The 20396-nt window shown below is 34.8% G+C and overlaps 1 protein-coding gene across 12 annotated transcripts in view; it reads left to right on the forward strand.

Moving 5' to 3' along the window:
• The window catches only part of LOC112451622 (voltage-dependent L-type calcium channel subunit beta-2-like), an 80634-nt gene that overhangs the window by 17020 nt on the left and 43218 nt on the right, over positions 1-20396 (forward strand). For 8 of the 12 annotated variants that reach the window (XR_003040391.1, XM_025011354.1, XM_025011356.1 and 5 more), the window contains one exon: positions 17962-18051. The exons of the other annotated variants lie outside the window; for them this stretch is intronic. Coding sequence is in view for 7 of the 8 variants with exons in the window: in XM_025011354.1 (XP_024867122.1) it covers positions 17962-18051 (90 nt within the window). In the remaining variant the exon portion in view is untranslated. The remainder of the gene's footprint in view (positions 1-17961; positions 18052-20396) is intronic. 12 annotated transcript variants of the gene reach the window in all.

Below are 20396 nucleotides of genomic sequence, written 5' to 3' on the forward strand. Positions count from 1 at the left end.
AGATAAACCTGTACGATACATTGCGGAATCCATCGTATAAATCTCAAGTTACTCGGAGACACCGTGTCTTCGTTCTCCAGCATCGCGAGCACTCACGAGGCAGGGAACGTAGGAATCGTAGCGAGAGTAAGGAAGAGACAGTAATGAAAAAAGAAGATCTCAGTGCTCCCGGCTAATAAAGAATTTATGGTCCTTGTTACCGGTATGGTTTTCTACGAATTAACATTGATTACCAGCCTGACCGCGCGATAAAAACTTAGAAAACGAGATAGCCCAGTATGCGCAGAAACCGATTAAACGAATTCATGAATAACTTAAGAACGTTTCACGACGCACCTGCCCCCTCCGTCCCTTCCCTCCTCATCTTAATCCCCTTACTCAGGCGACGTGACAGTTTTGGAGTCGTTTGCGCCGATCTTGTAATGTACTCGTTTGGACAGAGCAGACGTTGACGTTGAAAGAAAGTCAGATGGAATGATGGAAGCGTGTGATGAGGGTGCCTCTATCTCAAATATCATAGTCTTGTAAAAAAAAAGGCTTACGCTACGGTAATATTTGAATGGGAAACAGGATAAAGCAAAACTAGATTTTCATTTCTAAGTTGAAGTACATGTCATTCTTTAACTTAGAGATTAAAGACCAAGAGAAACTATATTAATTACAGAATTAGATGAAGACAAATAGAAGAACAAATTTTTTTAAATAAAATTATTGCCATAAGTTTAAATTGTGACACATATCTCTTTTGAAATTAATTTTTAACACATCTTAATAAATTATACAAATACCCAGTTGGTATATATACTTATTCTCTATATAAATACATTTTGTGTATGTACATAGAATCTTCAATTATCTGAATTGAGAGTTCATACATTGCGTATCTCTTTCAGTTACCTACGTTGGATTTCACATATTCTTATTTATAAGAATTTATTTTTAGCCGATAATAAAATACTCCGGTTTTTAGCTTTCCATGAACCGTAATAAAAGTTACTAGGTACGCTAGACGCGAAACTTAATCGGATTTCAAAATTTTGAAAAACTCCTTGACTTGTCTTTAGGCTCCCTTCGGCGACGGCCACGACGTCGTATTGGATCCCTTGCTAGTAAAACGCGTGCAGAAATTAAACGAAAGTCGTAAAACCAGGCGGCCGCACCTTCGTATGACCGCAGAATCGTCTCGCAAGTTCCATCCCGTTTAGATGCTCGTATATACGCAACGTGGCGTACGGAAGAGAGATTCAACGTTTTATGGATGTTTTCGCGGGTGATTTACGCGATATCGACTGGTCCGTGAGAATGCCCGCGAGATATTGTACGATTATACGACAAGAAACTTTACGTCTGATCTTTTTGATTTTTTTTTTACAATATTGAACAATGTTTTAAGGTCGATGCAATATTAACTTCAACTGTGTACATATATTTTCAATAAATTATTATTATCACACTATTGCATTAGAAATAGCGCAGAATTATGGAACTAAATCTTTAAAATTATTATTGTCGAATTATCGGTATACGATCATGTTATATCACTGATGTTATAATCCCGCTTGCTAAAATTTGTCAACAAAAATGAATAAAATTTGAAGAGCACAAGAGTTTTTATCGATTAATAATTACAATTTTGTTCACAGATAAATTCATTATAAAAGTTTATAAAAGTTTTATAAAAGTTTGCAAATTAAGTGGATAGTTGTCTGACATTTGGTCTTTTGCCGAAAATAGCTAAACACAGAGAATTGTGTCAACTGGCATAAAATATGTCGAAGTGAATTAACATGTCTGCAATATATCCTGTCCTCTTATAAAATATAATTTGCTTGTAACTCTCAATAGTAAAATACGATCTACGTTCTTGATGCGAATTAGTTGCGAAGTATATACTACGCATAAAATTTTAACACATTGCGCCGCGCGACATAAATTACATGATCGATATAAACGAAACGATCGAAAATTGGATTTCTTTTAAATAGTCATAAAATATTTCGCGTGCCTACTTATTTTTCTCTCTCGCTCTTCTTGCTCGCTTCGATCGCATTAACCAAGATTTGAAACGAAGTGACCGCGGCGAAACGAGAGGGGGACAACTGGTTCTCATTTGCCGTCCGTTTGTGTTTATAGTCCTGAGGGATATTAATCGCGAAATATATACGAAATATTCTGCGCTGAAATACGTGGAATGCGGCATTTCATGCGCATCCTTATTTTATATATGCGTTGACAAATGCTGTTACGGCGAGCGAATAAGCCAAGCACACGATGGACAATAAAAAGAAACGGAGACAGAGACCGCGACGTAATCGTAACCTTTTCTCTAAAATGGAAACCCAGCGTGTGATATTACACTTCGTGCTCGATCGCGTTTCAAGGCCGAACGGTTTCGGCGGACACGTATACTCGTCACGCGTTAAACGCGGGTCGATCGCCAGAGATCGCCGGTACACATATAGGCGCGAGCGACGCGTGAATCGCGGCGATTCACGGGACTGGATTTGCCGGATGGGCCGTTAATGAAGATAAAAATCTAATTAGCCGGCCATAAACGAACATCGGGAATTTTTAAGGCCGTCGCGCCGACATGTAGCCAGGCGCAAATTCATGAGCTTCCTCTACGCGCGCGGTAAAAAGATTCTTTTCGATGCTGACGTCACGCGGATGAGAATGCGGTCAGTCCGGATGGGATACATGATAGTCCTAGGAGTATCGGACCAACAGGCAATGCGATTAAAATATTCGCCGTAAACGACGGTCGTTCCTCGAGATTGTGCTCCTTGCTCGTTACCTGTAGATTATAGGAATTTAATAAGATGTATAAAAACTTGAAAAACAAAAAAAAATAATTATCATATAAACATCATACATATACGTTTTTTTTTTTCGTTGACTTGTGCTCTTTGCATATGTGATCGGTTGATCATTTATATGATCCGATTTGATGAGGATAAGCCAGTAAAAAGCTAAAAATAAGGTATCGCGACGTCTAGCGAAAGCGTAATATGTAAGTTGTTGATTAATGGGACCTAAAAATTTTTTCATTACAGTCGATATATCTAAAAAGAATTGCATTTATATATAGATCTCATCACATATCAAATTTTATTTAACAGATTTACAATAATTTAGATTATTATAGATTATTTGCAACTTTATCTACCTACAGTTTTAATTCGAATTTGTTCTTTCTTTTTTTAATTACATAAATATATCAATAAAATTTGCTCTTACATTTATTGTATTGTCTAGAACGAATGCCTTTAGATTAAATGCTAGATATTTGGCAGTGCCATACGTTAAATCGTTTACTGTTGCATCATCCACTGCGTACTTACTGAACACACTGGTAAAGCGTGAAGAGACGTTCGACAAGACGAATACTTATACTTTCTCTTTTTTTCCCAACATGCCTAACGTCTTAATCCGTAACAGGAAACACGATGTTATAAGGGTTTGTCGGGCGTTATTAAGTATTTAGAGAGCATGAGGGCTCTGCAGAGCCGCTCGCTCGAATTACATTGCCTCGTTTCCCTTCTTATATACGAAGGGAAAATATCGTAGTACCTGCGAAAGACCATCGTCTTAGAAAAATTAATAGGCGGAAACACAGATCACGTCATTCTGTCGTTAAATCGCGACATGAAAGAAATTTCGTGTTATACACATGTACGTTCAAGCGGACAATAAAGGATCGCCACGTACATAGCGACGTGATGTAATCAGAAAGAAACGATCCTAATCAGGGGTGATTTTCTAAAGCATTGGGTCTGCAATGTTTGAGAGACGATACATAGTTGTTGTAGTAACAGCTGAAAACTGCAAATGCGACTTAAGGGATTACGTGCATACAATAAGGGTACAGAAAGGGTGATCAACATGAAACATGCACCACTGATTTGGAAAAGCTTAAAGACTTTACTTTTAAATTTACAAAGCGTAAACTATAACGTCGACCCCCAAAGAAATGTATTCTTCCGACATCGTGCTATGGATTAGTGCTTATTAATAAAGGAACGTTGCAACGTTATTCTTGCCGATACTTTTTTGCCTGTCTTCCTGTTTGGGCGATTTTTTAAGTTATGAATCTTAATGAATGTCATGCTGCCACATCTGATGAGTCTTAATTTTACGCCTTTATGTGATGTTTTATTTAAAGGATATTAAATATCATATGTGTGTAACCAAAATTTAATATTACTATTGTTATATTATTTACTGACTGGTATCATATTGAAACAAATAATAAACAAGCACAGCAATATAATAAAATTTTAATATCTGTTGTTAATTAATATGGATATTTTGATTATATGTGTCATTATATGAAATAGTACGAGACGTAATTAAATCATTCAATGCTGTGTCACTATGCGTTTGATATTCTCATCAATAAATGAACTTTTCAACTTTAATTAAAATAAAGTAATTAATATCACAAATTCAATATTTATAACTGTAATTGTGTAAATATTCTCTCTGCATTGTCATAAATTTGATAATTAACTTTATTTAATAATAACCCTAGAGAATATTATGAAGTCTAAAAAGACGTTTTATAAAACTATCATTAGATATACATATATTATATATTATAACGTCTTTAAGATTTTATGACCTGATTTATGACGTCTTTGAGGCATCTTATGCACTATTAAATATTAAGGGATAAAATTTAAACCAATATCTTGAGTTAAATAACATTTTGTTATTTTTAACTACCATGTGTGTCAAAATTTATTATTTTAACACAAAGCATAGTATTATTTTAACTCCATTAGTTTAAGTAAATTAACAACATATTGAGTAAGAGCAGTGGCTAGTACTTTTAGAAATAGTTTCGGCTATTTTATAAGTTTTGTGGGACTAAAGCCTGGGACGAGAGAGCAGTGTGACGCCGGGTAAAGGAAAGGTAAATTGTTCGGCAAGAAAACAATTTCGAAGTAATCTGGGAGTACGATACATAGGAAGGGTTAAAAATGACTCAAATGGAATATAATTTATTTTGGACCACTTTTAGACATATTGTAAAATAAAAATTAATAATATGGAAATGCGTTTACAAAAAGAAAAAATAAAAGAGGAGCTTACAATTAGTGTTGCTTAAAGTAAATCGTTATAGATGAATAATTTAAAATTTACACAACACTAACAATCTATATATGTATATTACAATAGAGATCGTGGTTTTGTCGGGGCAAAAGTTTAGCAAAATTATGTAAGTATTAAATCTCATTGAGGTATCAATGTATCAGGTAATTCTAGCTTCTGTCTTGTATTCTTGTTAACATGTTTCTGAACACCTTTGCCTTAACTGTTCTAAGAGGGCAGTTAGAAAGAGATGAAAAGTGAGTTTAACCGAAGGTTATTAGAAAATAATATTTCAAAGGATCGGTACAGTCGGGAACCGGCAAGAAAATATCGTAAAAGTGATGTATTGAATTCCCAGATTACTTCGAAATGGTTTTCTTAATGCTAAGAAATTTACCTACCTGTGTCGTTTCACACTTTGGGAAACTTTATAAAATATCCGAAACCATTTCTACAAGTATTATTCAAAACACATTATTCAAACTGACTTGACATTTAAACGTTAAAAATTTGTCCCAGGTAATTCAGGCTGCGAATATTTTACTGTTGCCAACTTACCAACGTAAAAGGGCAATTTGTTTCTTTCATTCTCTTTAACATAGAGATTAAATACGCTAAGTATAAAAATATGGAGATATATGAGTTATGCGTAAGGTGATAAGAATAGGGGTATGCATCAAATTTAATAACAGCATCTATCGACGTGTGACGGATGCAGTACCACAAAGATGTGTACCTACCGAAAGTAAAATTTATATCAAAAATATATCTTTTATCTATCTATTTAAGTCTAAAGTAAATTTGGTATCCTTGAATTGGTGGCCTCGGGTCCTGAAGGGTTGACGGAAGGTCAAGCAGGACGCCGCGCCGCCAGCATCAGTCTGCACACGCCGAGGAGGAAGTCTGCCGATACCTGGAGCAAAAAGATGATCAAAACAGACGTTGGCAAAACATCTGCGATGAGGACGTTCACGGACTCGCGATATCTTACCCACCGACCGGCGTACACACATAAAGAGGACTAGACGAAAGCGTGATTCTATTGGAACAATAATGCAGCTAGAGACGAGTAGGAAAAGAATGGATAGTAACCCGTAATTTGGTCGTCCACCAGATGGCTCCTTCGTGACCAATGAACATTATGGCAAAGTTGGCTTGAAATTCAAATTCAAATGCATGGTCGTGTACACTGGTAAGGTATAGCTCGCGGGCTGGCTCTCCTCTCTCTCTTTCTCTCTTTCTCGACTAAACCATTTTGATTATACTCATTACGCGGGCCCTGCCCAACCTCGTTCCTTCCTTCTCGCTCTATCTCTCGCCCTCTTTTTCTCTATCTTCGTTTCCCTTCGCTCTAGTTTCGGCTCCTCTCTCCAGAAACCTTGTTTCAAAGTGACCGAGGATATATAGATACCTTAGTCCTTTGTTATTCCCGGAAATCGTGACTCTCGGATGGTCTTAGACCATATATGTGCGTGTAATTCTTTACGATACACGATGGTAGATACTGAGCGTGCTGTGATATCCGTTGGATTATTTCTGCGCATCTTCATGCTGACAGCACGGTTTTTTCTAGTTTCAGCTCACCGGAAGGTGTCGACTTACGATACGGCATTACGTAATAAATAAGATAGCGCGATTTTGTAAACACTGGGCAAAAAACGTAAATATATAAAGTCTCGTCACATTCTGCTATTGAAGTTTAGATGTCACGCGTAGCTAAGGAAAATATTTCTTCGATATCTTGGAAGCAATCGTATAAATAATAAGTATATTTATCAGAATATAAAGCTGAATAAATCTCATTGTAAAATAATTTCTGGTTGAAATTACGATATTCTATTTTATACACGAGGTGCATGTATGTATGTATTATTTAAATATATGTAAATTATGTCTTGCATAAAAAGTCGTATGCTTGTCACAGCATTATGCAAAAATTTCGTGATACATTATTATATAAATTTCACGATGAATCCCGACATTTTATTATATATATACTTTCATACTGAATACGTTAATTAAATTTAATTTTATGAACTAATTACAAAGATTTGTTAGAAAGTATTACTTGGTATTCCCTGATACGTAAGAGTAAATCAATGCACAGTTGTTTTTTTATGCAAAACCAATAATGCGCAAGAAAAAATACAGAAATTATTTATACCAGTCAAACAAGTGAAACTTTTGCGAATTGGCGAAAGTACAAATACACATATTGTCTGTAGAAGCGACTCTATTCTAAGGAAAGGTGTCAACAGAAATACATAGACGAACAATTAGTCGTTCACACGTTTCAATTAAGTGTTGACGACTAATCGCATTGACGTTGAAATTTATTTCAAGCGCAACTAATGGATTTCTTATTTATTGTAATAATATTTGTAATTACAGAATAATCTTGAAACTGATTTTAGTGTTTACGTTCTTATTATGTAAGATTGAAATAATAGTCTTTTATAAACACTTACTAACAGAAAGTAATTATATAAAATATGATCCGCACGTGTGATATATTTTCATTAACGAACAAATAATTATTTAATTTATAATATGAAGGGTAATATATATAATTTAATTGTCTTTCTAAATAATAGTTAATCCTATTTCTCTTATTATAGCAAAGCGGGAAATAAAACAATCGATTTATTATTTCTATTATTTAGTCTTTTTATTGTTGGAGAAAAATGAAAATAAAACATGATGTACATTCACTTAAATAATAGCGTGTATTGGTATATATAATAGCAATCACACTGCAAACAAAATTATAATAACAAATTAAATGGTAACATATTTTGCAATGTATTTTAGGTTTTAAGTTATTTTGTTACAATTGTCATCATATCTTTTATCTAATTTTGCAATAGCTGTGTGGTCGAGCAAATATATATTTTAAGAATTTTGCAAATATGTTTCATAGACGATAGCATGCATTCATCCCATAGAAACGTCGACAGATGCTAAATGCAAGTGCAATTGTATGGCGACGGAAAGCGCTAACAGAAATCCATTACAACGCTATCGATCGAACATCGGCGTTCTAAAGCACAAAGCAGCCGAGATTAATTAGAAATTGTACGCGCGACGACGTGAAAATATCGGAAATTTTATCCAATCTGGTCGTATCCAAATATAAGTAATAACGATAATAATAAAGAAGGTATATAACGGGACCGAAGGTTTTAGTGGAATGAGTTGCGGAGCTCGAGTATATATCGAGGGCAATAGTGCACAAATATCGAGACGCAATGTTACGAGTGAAACCTCAGCGCGATTGCTGCGTGTCTAATTACAGTGTATTATTTTATGGCGGTTTACGAGTGAAATCTCACCGTCGCGGCGTCGTGGTAAATGTCTAAATATAGATGCTAGTTAAACGCGGAAGTCAGCACCGCAAAGTGTCCGTTGTAGACGCATTGATCGATGGGCTGTAGCCGTGGGAATGTACTTTCCGTGTAAGCGATCGCAGCACGCATAAATGATAATAAAGCGCGATAATAAAAGAATCTACGTTTGTCGATTTTAATACTCTTTCCATGTGACGCATTTTGTAGCCATTAAAGGCGGAAATTAACGGTCAGGTTCAATCGACCTTGCGCCATATGTAGGCCGGCAATATTATTTTTATTTTTCAATAATGTCGCGCGAGAGGAAAATACATTATTATATTATTTGCAAAATGATCCCATGTATCTTATCGGGGGGGGGGGACACGCGCGTGCGCGCAGAGGCAAGTTATTAATAACATATTGCTAAAAGAAGAGTCTGAGTTTCTTAATATAAAACGTACAGATGATTTCTTAAGTTGGAAGTTTACCGGAATATCGCGGTAAATGTCAACGGATCTTGTTTCATACAAAAATAACAAAAACTGCGAGAAAATATTCTCGCATTATTCGTATCAACAAAAATGTCACGCCGCATGTAGTCAATTAAAAAACGAAGTCATATGCCAGGGTTAATTTTATTATACATAATTTATATTACAATTAAATACATTTAATTATACATATATAAACAGTTAGTACAAGAATACAGTTTTACAGTTTGGAAGTTATATTACTTATAATAAACTTTATACGTAAGTTGTTAATATATTACTCATAAAACATATTATAAAAATATAGTAATATAAATTTTTTTTATGTATAAACTCTAGTTAAATTTAACATAACATTCTTACATTCTTACATCGCGATGAATAAAATTTGTATATAACGTTTATATTCAGCGAAACACATTTGTACGCGTTATAAAGACTGATACATTAATTAATTGTGTCATCGGATTCAATTAAATTATCACCACCATGGTCCAATAAAACACCGAAGTCCCTGTCGGAATGCACTTTCCAGTTGCACATACATAATATTCCTTACGTGTAGGATCGTTTTCCCCCCGGGGGGGGAGTCCGGGGGACATACCCGCTGGACAACATTGTGGCGACTTGCGACATGCCCGGCAATTATCCGTTCCCCGTCTCATTTGCGATTGTAATTAAGGACGGCGCGGGCGCGAACGCATTGGACCGTTGCGCCGATCGCAACTGATTGTGACGCCGGTCCATGGCATGGCGCGAGTGGCGATTTCATAGCGGCGCTAATGTGACTAAATGCTTCTCTCACATCGGTTCATCGCGTCGTTGGTTTAATGAGAGAGAGATTTCTGTTTTTTTCTCATCTCGCGACAAATCACCGTTGTTCGCAATTTTTCTCGGCCACTTTGCGACCGCAATGCTGTCGTAAAATTGCCGCGTATACACCTGACACGATTGTCAGAAGATTATTTTGCGCATCTCAATTTTGCACCTTTATAAGCTTACTTTCGTATAATGACAATATTAAATGGAATAATGCCAAAGTTTGCTGTTCTGTAAATTCAATTAGGAGAAAAGGAGTGAGACAAAATATATAAAATATATATCTAGTAATATTATATATATGTATTGTATATATATGTACACTTTAGAATTCTCTTAAGTTAGAAATTCTAATAACGGCATTAATGTGTTCTCTCGAAACTTCCGAAGTTCTAATCCCCACTAAGCATATAACTTATCGGCTGCAGTACGTAGCTTCGTTTAATCAAGTTGCACGAAATTCACGGAAAAACGCCCGAGGCATCTAGGGCGAGTCTTATCGGTAGTTGTAATTATGGATCAATTAAATTAAATACACGTGTCCGAGAGCGTGGAGAAACGACTTTCGTCGTTGCTGACATATCGGCACCGAACGTTATCGCTGACGTTGGTATCTATACATTTGCCGCCTGCAAATATTACCGTTGGTATTTACCGGGTGAAACTTGTTTCACTTTCTTACTAAGCACCGTAAAATACAGGTTTATACTTTATGATTAACTAGCTTAGAAAATTATTAATATAGACAAATAACCCTCCCTACCACCTTCTTTACATTGAACAGAATATTTTAGTTCCGTATTTTTTATCTTGTATCCCGTCGAAGGTATATAATTTAATATTTAATAATTTTGCTGTAATAACACAATTGCATAACTATACTCAAAACTTTATAAAATATTTATAAATTGAATATATTTATATAAATATTAAATTTATAATTTTGATTTCGTAAAATATTAAAGGTATAAAAAGTATTCTTATCACACGTGCGTGGAAAGTGGCCCATTCCGCGCGCGCCATCTGTGCGACAAATAGCCAATTTCCCACGCGAGAAATTCCTCACTCGAACCCGTGTGGGAATAAGATATTCCCGCACGGCTTCGAATGAGAAATCTCTCGCGCGTGCGGAATTGGCCATCCGTCGCACAAATGGCGCGCATGCAATAGGCCACTTTCCACGCACTTTGTAATATAAAATAGGGTATGTATAACACGTGCGGGTTGAGAATTGGACACTCGTGCGGGTAATTGCACTCGCCTTCGGCTCGTGCGTCCACTCCGCACTCGTCCAATTCTCAACTTCCCGCACTTGTTACACAAATAACTATTACAGTGAAATCATCCCTTTAGAGTGCACTACAATATCTCTCCTTTCTCAATGTTTATGTGCCGAACTTGCTTTTTAATTTTAGGTGATATTTCATAACATCATATATATGGGTATCATAAACACAATTTTTATAAAACTTCATATTATATATAAATGCACGTTTTATAAATGGAATGAACGTGGAAGATTCTAAGAGAAGAAATTTCATACGAATGATGCATCACGTCATGCATTACTGTCTCGTTTCGATACACCACTCCCTTTTCATGGTCACGTTTTGCTTTTGTACAGCAACTGTCACAACTGAAATTTTACTTTGCGGCTTGCATGATCCTGTTTTCCACGAAAGAGTGTGCGATCTGATCACGATAATCCATGGACAGGGGTTGTGCATCACGTAGACACATTTGTGCTCGTTGCGTGACTTCTCTCCCTCCGTTCTCTCTTTTTATTCTGCCAATCATCCCTTAGACTCATCATTGTATCGCGTTTATTTGTATGACGTAAAATACAACGTGCATGTGCACGTGCGCATCTGGCGAAGACACCGGAAAAAAGGAGCATACACGTACGTTACATCACGCACCCGGCGTCATGTCACAGTTAACTACGAGCTATAACGTCTTAAAAGGAGATAATTAGCATTAATTAATCATAATATTAACAAATTTTTGCTAAGCAAATATTCGTGTTACGTCGCGTCACAATATCAGTATAACAAAAATAAATCAGCTTAAAGAAGCGCCCTTGGAAAAGCAATCCGACGGATGCAGAAGGGTGCCTCGCGCGCCGGTAACCACATGTTGCAACTTTCCAGAAAGGGGAGTTTAAGGGAAAACGGGAGGGAGAGAATAGTCCATTATTACTGCTCGGCTTTGACGCGATACTCGTGCCGAGTCCTTCTTCCGCCTTGCTTTTTCCGCGCCCTACTTCTCTGCCACATCCACTTGTTTCCTTTTCACCGTTCTATTGTCTTTGTACCTTCACGTTATTAGCGATTACACCTCAAATTAAACGCTGCGCGCGCGACGCATACGCGCAACTCCGACCGACTGGAAATCGCACGGTTCCGATCATATCGGCAATCGTAGTAACGGAGGCGGATGTGTGTGCCGTTAATTTATAATTTATCTAGATGTAATTAAGCGGCGACAAGTTTAATACAACGTCAGCAGAAATATCATTTAGGGCAATGTGTTGCGAGCGGTATGAGCTATATTCCGCCCGTCGCGCAGCTGGTGATTTCGATAGTTGGTATTACTGACAATAGCAATGTGATAGCAATATTGTATATTTGTATATGCGTATGTGTAGGATTATGTTCTAAAAAATGGAAGTAGAAAGCAAGAAAAAAATAAAAAATTTTATTTTTTAATTTTTATTTTTAATAAGTTTAAAATTGTTATTATTATTATCATTAAATTGTGAAGCTTGTTTATATAGGAGATATTGATTTTGAATCAATACTTCTTCGCATAATATTCTACATGGTTTCATTAAACTGACGTCCAGCTAAAAAGTTTACCTGAAATTAGTTTGCAATAAACCATAGCACGATAACGATCTGTATTTTATAAAAATTTTGAAGTCTTAAGAAATTCAAGTATCCCGAGATACACAGCAGACTAGTGCAATTTTACAAAAATTGTATATTTGCATCTCCTTCCTTAAAAATTTTAAACTTTTATTGGTCTAAAAAATTCATGATGAGAACAAAAAATCTCTACATTTATGAGAACATCTCCCAGCTTAGCCAAAAATGGGCAATAAATGGTTAATTGGATGATTTTATACTGGCTTAAGCCACGAACATTATTCAGCGGCACCCGGGGGCATGGATGCAATCGCCGAAACGTATTCCATCTCGACACCCCGCTGTAATTTGAAGAGTTTGCAGTAGTGCGATCTATGTTGCGTGACTGGGCTACGGTAATATTAACGTTGCGCAATTTACATCCAATAGAGAAGAAAATATCTTACAGCTGTTATAGGAAAGATATGTACACTTCCCAAAAACTATTTCGTCTTTTATTTCGCAAAAAGTGTAAAAAGTTGAGAAAGAGTAATTTTATATATTATGTAAAAGGAATTTTAAGATACATGAACACTTAATTTTTCGCTTAGATTTTTCTGCAACTTATTTTTGATAACAAAAAAGTTTTTCCTAAAAAAATGGCCGCAATTCAATAGCTATGTATTTTTCTTATGCCGGAGTTGAATTCGAATTGAATCAGAAAATAATTTAGGGCATTGATTTATTTGCAGGTGGCGGGATGGGGTAAACCTTGCTTTCCTTGGAAAGTTGGAAACCCATGTGGTACCCTATAATGATAGATCTTGTTTCGCTCTGTAAGCAGGGGGTGGGGTGGGATGGACCTTATTTCGCGTGGAAAGTTGGAAACCCATGTGGAACAATTTTATGTTAAGAAATGACTCTCATAAGAGTTGCTAAAAAGTTATTGTTACAATAATATAGGTTAAATTTGGGTTAGATTTTTTGGGATGTGGATGCTGGGGGAGGGGTGGAGTTCCTTCTCCACTCATATATGTAGGTGTTATTTCCCCATACATATATTAGTCTTTTATGTCTTTCAGTACTTAGGACAAATGTTATATTTTAAACTTTTTTGTTAATAACTTTTTAATAAAAATTGACCAATGGTTAAAACTTTTGTAGGTTACTCAGTTACTCAAATTCTGATCAAAAATTTTGCAAATATTTTGCTAAGATGATTCGTCATAACGCTGTTGCTTTGCTGAAATACTATTCAGAAATAAATTGTACAAATATTTATCATCAATATTTCATAAAAGCTCTAAATTTCTACAATTATTGTTATAAATATTGAGACATAATTGCAGCATTCCAAATTTCATCCAGAGATTTCGTCATATAATTTTATAAATCTTTTCCTATCGGAGGGGATAATTTTGACAGTAGGTATATTGTCAAGGTCATAGGAGGTCAATGTCCTTCAATAGTAAAGGTTTTTGAATATAGGCAGAATGGAAAGCAGGTAGAGGGAAAAAGCGCATATACGTGAAAACGATGACATTTAAGGACACGCTTGTCACAACGCTTGTAAGTTTCTATCGTATTTTCTCGGTGTATTCTTTTAGGTATGCACTTTTTCTTTGGTGAGTCTTTTGTTACCGCTTCTTGATTCTTTGAGATATTTATTTTTACTGAATAGTATAAGCATGCAAGAATGCAACCGCACGTAGAGGAAGAGAGAAGAATGGACAAAAGGTAAATTTAATGGGGATCCACTAATTGTAAAGTTACGAAGAAAAACAACTTTTGAAGAAACAGCTTTCATACATAAGGGCAAATAAGAAATGACTTGTAAAATTGTCCAACTTGTGGATAAAAGAAGCAACAGATTCTCGGAATTTGCAATTTAGAATTTGCAGAGAATATTTGATATATTTCTTTATCAGATATATTTATCATTTTGATGTATGTTTATCGTCGTATGACCAAAACGGAGAACTATTTTCTCTTGTTTTTGCGAAATAATTGCGTTGATATAAAAAAAAACTTAGACTACCATGTTAAAACAAAACGAGAAAATATCGAATTGTTTGTATAAGTATTTTTTGAAAAGAAATTGAAGTTTACCATGAAACTATAAAAACAATATATTACCTATAAATCAGATAAATTTTTAAAACAAGTATAAAGGATAATAAGAGAAATAGGACGGTTACGATATACAATCAAATTAGAATCAAATGCCATACGGTCCAAGCTTAGATCTTTGATAGCCAGCTTATATTAATTTCTGTGTACATATTTTTCCAACTTATTTGTCGGACTTGAAACACAGTTATTGTTGGAATTAAAACCTTTCCCTCCCCGGAATTAAATCGACTTGATTTAATTATCTAAAAACTGTAAAGAATTTATTGCGAAAAATATTATCTCAGCCAGGATTCGAACCTGGAACCTCCCTCATTCCGTGAAGGGCGTCGTACTAATTCGACTAACGAGTATAAAAGTTTTAAACATTGAAAAATAGATATTCTTTTGATAACTTAATGTTATAACTATCCTTTGTTTTATGAATATTGCTAAAAATTTTTTACAAAGTTGTATTTATCGTCATGTTTTTTTATACTTTTTATATATTATAATAAACTTAATATTTATTGAGAATATAATTTATATAAACATTTGTTTTCTCAGTTTAAGACTAAAGGATTGAATATATATTTACTCAATATTTTTATGGAATTTTTTACTCTTAATGAAACATTTTGCATCTGCCGTTACAAGAATCGAGTTTTTCACGTAATTACCAAGTATGGAAAAAGATAAAGAAGACGATATATCCACCCTAAAGTCCCTTCTCAAATTACCCTCCATAAAATAATTTCAAGAAGCATCCTTGTGCATTTCAACACGTTACGCAAGAGACGGGCTTGTAAAGATCATAAATAAATAAATGATGGTCCGACATCTCGCTCTAGGCAGTTTAAATAAATAAACGGCAAATAGCGTGTTCTTGCTTACCAATGTTTATTCGAGCAGCATCGTGCAACATTTCAGCATTAGGATTAAGTACGTGTCACAATAAAAGAAAAAATAGAATTTTGATTAAAAACAACTAAACACGAACAAACACAGAAAAACAATTTATTTTAATAAATATTAGCGGCGATGTTTGTTGTAAACAATTAATTCCACTTTTATTAAAGGACATTTGACATCGGATAAATGAATAGTCACATTTTAATTGTAAGCGTTCTGATCTAGAAGTTTCTCAATTCTGTTGTGTCATCGTAGAGAAGTATTCTTTTTAAGGTTTCCCCACTCTCATTCTAGCACATGCGCAAAATAGAAATGTTAGAAAATACCAATTCTTTAATCTATCATTAAAATGGAAGAAAAACATAAATTGAAGAGAATTTAGTAAAGAGAATTTTAATAGTTATTTCACAAATATTTATTTAAAAAAGAAAAAGAAATTAACAAAATCAAATAATTTTCTTAAATTTTCACGAGAAATTAAAAATTCATGGAAAAAGACAAGAAGAAGAGAGTCGATTATACACAATTCGGCTTACAGAGATTTCAATCCGGAAGTCGTTATTTAAAAAATGGTATAGTAAATATATAAATATTAAAATATCGTGCTCTTATAAGGACGAATACCCAATAGGAAAAAAGAAAAACTTCAAAGATATAAGACTACTTCACGTTAGATGGTGCCACAAGTTGTTTTTTCAGCCAAACGAAAACGTGAACAGACATTAAGCAGTTGTAAGTCAGTTTAGGTTGTAAGTCGGTTTAGGTTAAATGCGGATCGTAAAAATATTCATAATGGCATAAGTTTAGCAAAATTTGGCTCGTGAAACTACTTTACGATTAGCCAGCTTTCCTGATATTTGAATAGGTATTCGAAGTGACGAAATTGCAAAGATTTTAATTATTTACTTCGTATTATAATACTTAATTAAATCCGCGTATTTTGAGACATCCTGTATGACGGGTGGACAGTGTGTTGCTATGTGCGTGCATATGTGAAAGATGGTGCGTACATATGGATGGGCAGATGATCCTGCGGGATTATGTCCTGCGAGCTAGTGTTTTTATTGTTTTACCCATAGAGAGAGCTATGGACTGCGCGAAGAGGGGTTCGGCGGCGAGGCTTGTATCTTCGAAGGATCTACGCGCATTTTCACTTAGCCAAGCTACACGATCCGACCGGCGTTGATGCACCCCACGTGGTTAGATCATTAGTACCGACTATTCGACAGTCTGCAAGTACCTGCCCCTGCCCTTCAATCTTGTTGCTTTTATCTTCAGTTTCTTTTTTTTTCTTATCTTCTACGATGATGGTACTTGCCTCAGATCTTGTTTGGCTGTTTGAATTTTGATTTTCAAAAATTATTGCTTATACAAATTAGAGGAATTTTTATTTTTACAATAATGCTTGTTATAACAAGCAATATTGTTATAACAATAATTAAATATTAATTAATAATTTTTTGAGGCAATAATGAGTTTGCAATGCAAATTAAAATTTAAAATATTTAAATTTTAAGTTAATCCTGAAAATTGCATTGTTCAGTCATGTAAGCCATGTTTAAGATTGTGAGTCCTAAATTGTAATACGTGTTTATTATATGTCTTATATACATATAATATTATAGTAATTTATTATAGCAATAAATAAATTATTTAATTTTTAGAAATTATAAACGAATGATACGTAATTAATTTGATTTCTTATTGTTAGATTTTATTTTACACGTTTTGATACACTATCGACGATAATTACATTTATATTTTTAAGATTGATAACAATCACGCTATGCTACAAGATATTTATTTTGATGAGATACTGTTGTGTACAAGAGAATAACGGATTAATTTTTTGCGGCTATCTTTATTCATGATTTTTTTCGATAAAAGTATATGTTGTTTTGTGCTCGGTCGGCTTAGGGCAAGTAATTGTCGAATCTCCAATTAACTGTGATTTTCGACATACCTGTCTTCCTGTCGACAAAAATTTGTCTAAGGTTAAACAGATCGGCGGACGATACACTCATATCTAAAGAACCTGTCCGCCTCCGGTTTCTTCAGGCTCCGCGACGCGTAAGAAATAAGGGGGCCTGAATAAAGTATAAAAATGGCAAAATATGGGTACCCGTGAAATAACGGTGAAATAACTAAAAGAGTATTTATAAAGCGCGGGAACAAAACTCGTAGCTGAACTAACGTGTTATTAACTCGTATTTGTGCTCGAAGAAATAATAATTACTAAATTGAAAAGTATTATTTAACATACTTATAAAAAATAATATAACTTTTTATAAGCAAACTGAAAATGTTAGTACAACGGCTAACTTAATTTTTTTCCGTATTAAAAGTTTACTGGCCTTTCAGGGAAAATTGAACGGAAGAGTCACGCTGCATGAGAGTCGCAATGATCTGCAGTTAGTGAATCTGTGCGTACCTACAAGATCGGCAATCGTTGTAAGTAAATTAATCGTGATTGCTGCTCGACACAACTTGAAAGCTTTAAAATAACAAAAATTCACGTATCTATCACGTGCAACTGCAATGCACAGCACTGCGTTGGTCAATAGCCGAATTTGCTTCTGTTTTATTCGCACTTCTGTAAATTGCCACACACCTTTCTAATAAGAAAAAAAAGACTGAATCACCGTAGCACGACTTTTGCAGTCATAGATTATTTTTTCACTATTCACTGTATCGATCTTACACTTGATTAAATGAAAAAATGCATATCATCATACACAGTCAACAATTGACTGTTTTAATTCGCTTTTAGTGCACTTAATGGCGAAATTCTTTGCCGATGGAATGCATCTCGAGGCCGAGAACGATGCACACTAAACAAAAAGTACACAAACGATCGGTCTGCCGCGATGGCATCGCCTTAATTCGCCGGGAAGGAAAGAATCGCCGCAAACGTGAGTCGCGACAATGGCGTTAACGAACCTCTAAAACGTCCGAGGAAGAAAGCGTTAATACAGATATTGCAAGTTTATTGCAGTACTGAATATTTTATACCAATTAAAATGTAGACTGCATTAATAATGTACATAATATTTAAATTGAGTTTAAATGCATCAAAAGAGTTTACTGTTCTGATTTGATAAGAATGAACAAATAGATTAATGAAATATTTGTATAAAATTATATTTTATATAAATATTTATTATATAATTTACAGTTTAAATGTAATATAAGATATATATACAATTTTTTAAGGCAATTCAAATATATTTGATGATTTTTATGAATTATATAGTACAAATTTATATAAATTTAATACTGCAATACAAAATCAAATTTTTAAGATAAATATCAAATATCAATTACATAAATTTCTTTTACTTATAAAATATTTTATTTATTTTATCTATTTGAAGAAAATTAAATAGCTTTAGTGATAAAAGAAGAAACTTAGTTCAAATTTAACTTTAAAATTTCTATTTTCTACATTGTACCTGCGTATTCTATCTTTTCGGCGGTACCTCGAGGTGCGCAGTATTTGGAGAAGCATTAGCTACGTGAAGGGCGAGCATCCGACAGCTGCAGCTCGCCATTGCGTTGTTTGATGGCGCGACGCGGCCGCGCTTACATTAATGCAATGACGGGCCTGCCAAGGCATGGCAGAAGAGGGAGGTTCTTGAAGTAAGAAAAAGGATGGGGAAGGGAAAGGATCTCTTTGTCCTCATCGAAATCCTTACAGCAATACTGACCTGCTTCTCACTGGCGTAGACCGTCATATCTTGAATCGAGTGCCTTCTTGAATGCCATACATTCTTTGAAATATTTTTCTCTTACCGATAATTATAGCATTATTTATTTAAAAAAATGTTCTAGGAAACTCTTGCTAGGTAAAGCAAAGATAATAATTGAGAAGGTTGAATAATTATGTAAAAGAATATAGTAGGGACGTTTTTTTGGAAATGATAACAGTTCAATTCATACTTATAACAATCGGAAATTTATGCTAGTCAATAAATTGCAAATAATGATATTTACCAAAAGAAAAATATATATATTATAATGTAATTAAATTTAAATTAAAGTGAAATGAAAAAGTATACAAGAATATTTTTGTGTGAAGTGCAACGTTAGTTTTATAAAATCATAAATATTTTGATAGTTGAGATATATGTAACATTCTTTCATTTGTGATATATAACTATCGTAAATTTTATTATATAATACTAGAATATTTTTTGAACGGCAACTGAGACTATTAGTAGAACATTGTTTTGAAAGTTTGACAGAGGGTCTACACCTTTGTCCATTGAAACTGGCCACTCGCAGCCCTGCTGCGTTGTGGTTAACTTCTGTTAGAGATCGCCCATCTCCTCCGTCTCAGGAGATATTCCTACACCCCAACGCCATTTTTTGACAGGTACCAATGCGTACGTAGGAGGGATTAGCGTGTAAAATCGTTGTGTGCCGCTTCTTCACGGGCCCGCGAGTGCGGAGGGAGCCCGGGCTAGGAGCGGTGGAAGGGGGGGGAACCTCTTTCACTCCGTTCATTGGTATTTTATTATCGGCATCGTCGACCGAGATACTCCGTCCTTCGAACGGACTATTAAGCCCAGGGATGATAAATTTTTATAAAGCTATTCCACCGTTAATAGTCACTTACTTTCGGTCAGGTTCTTTCGGAACCTGTTTTTTTCAGTGGAACCTTAGGTAACGCATGTGCGACTGCTCGGTGTATCTATACACGCACAAAATCTATTTGTTGTCGAATTATTAATCAAAATTTTTTGTCTTCTCCTTTGTAATGACTTCCTCTGTCGGATTTGGCACATGATAAACGA

This window comes from Temnothorax curvispinosus, unplaced genomic scaffold, assembly GCF_003070985.1.
Source record: "Temnothorax curvispinosus isolate PA1 unplaced genomic scaffold, ASM307098v1 QBEX01002414.1, whole genome shotgun sequence".
Lineage (NCBI taxonomy): Eukaryota > Metazoa > Arthropoda > Insecta > Hymenoptera > Formicidae > Temnothorax > Temnothorax curvispinosus.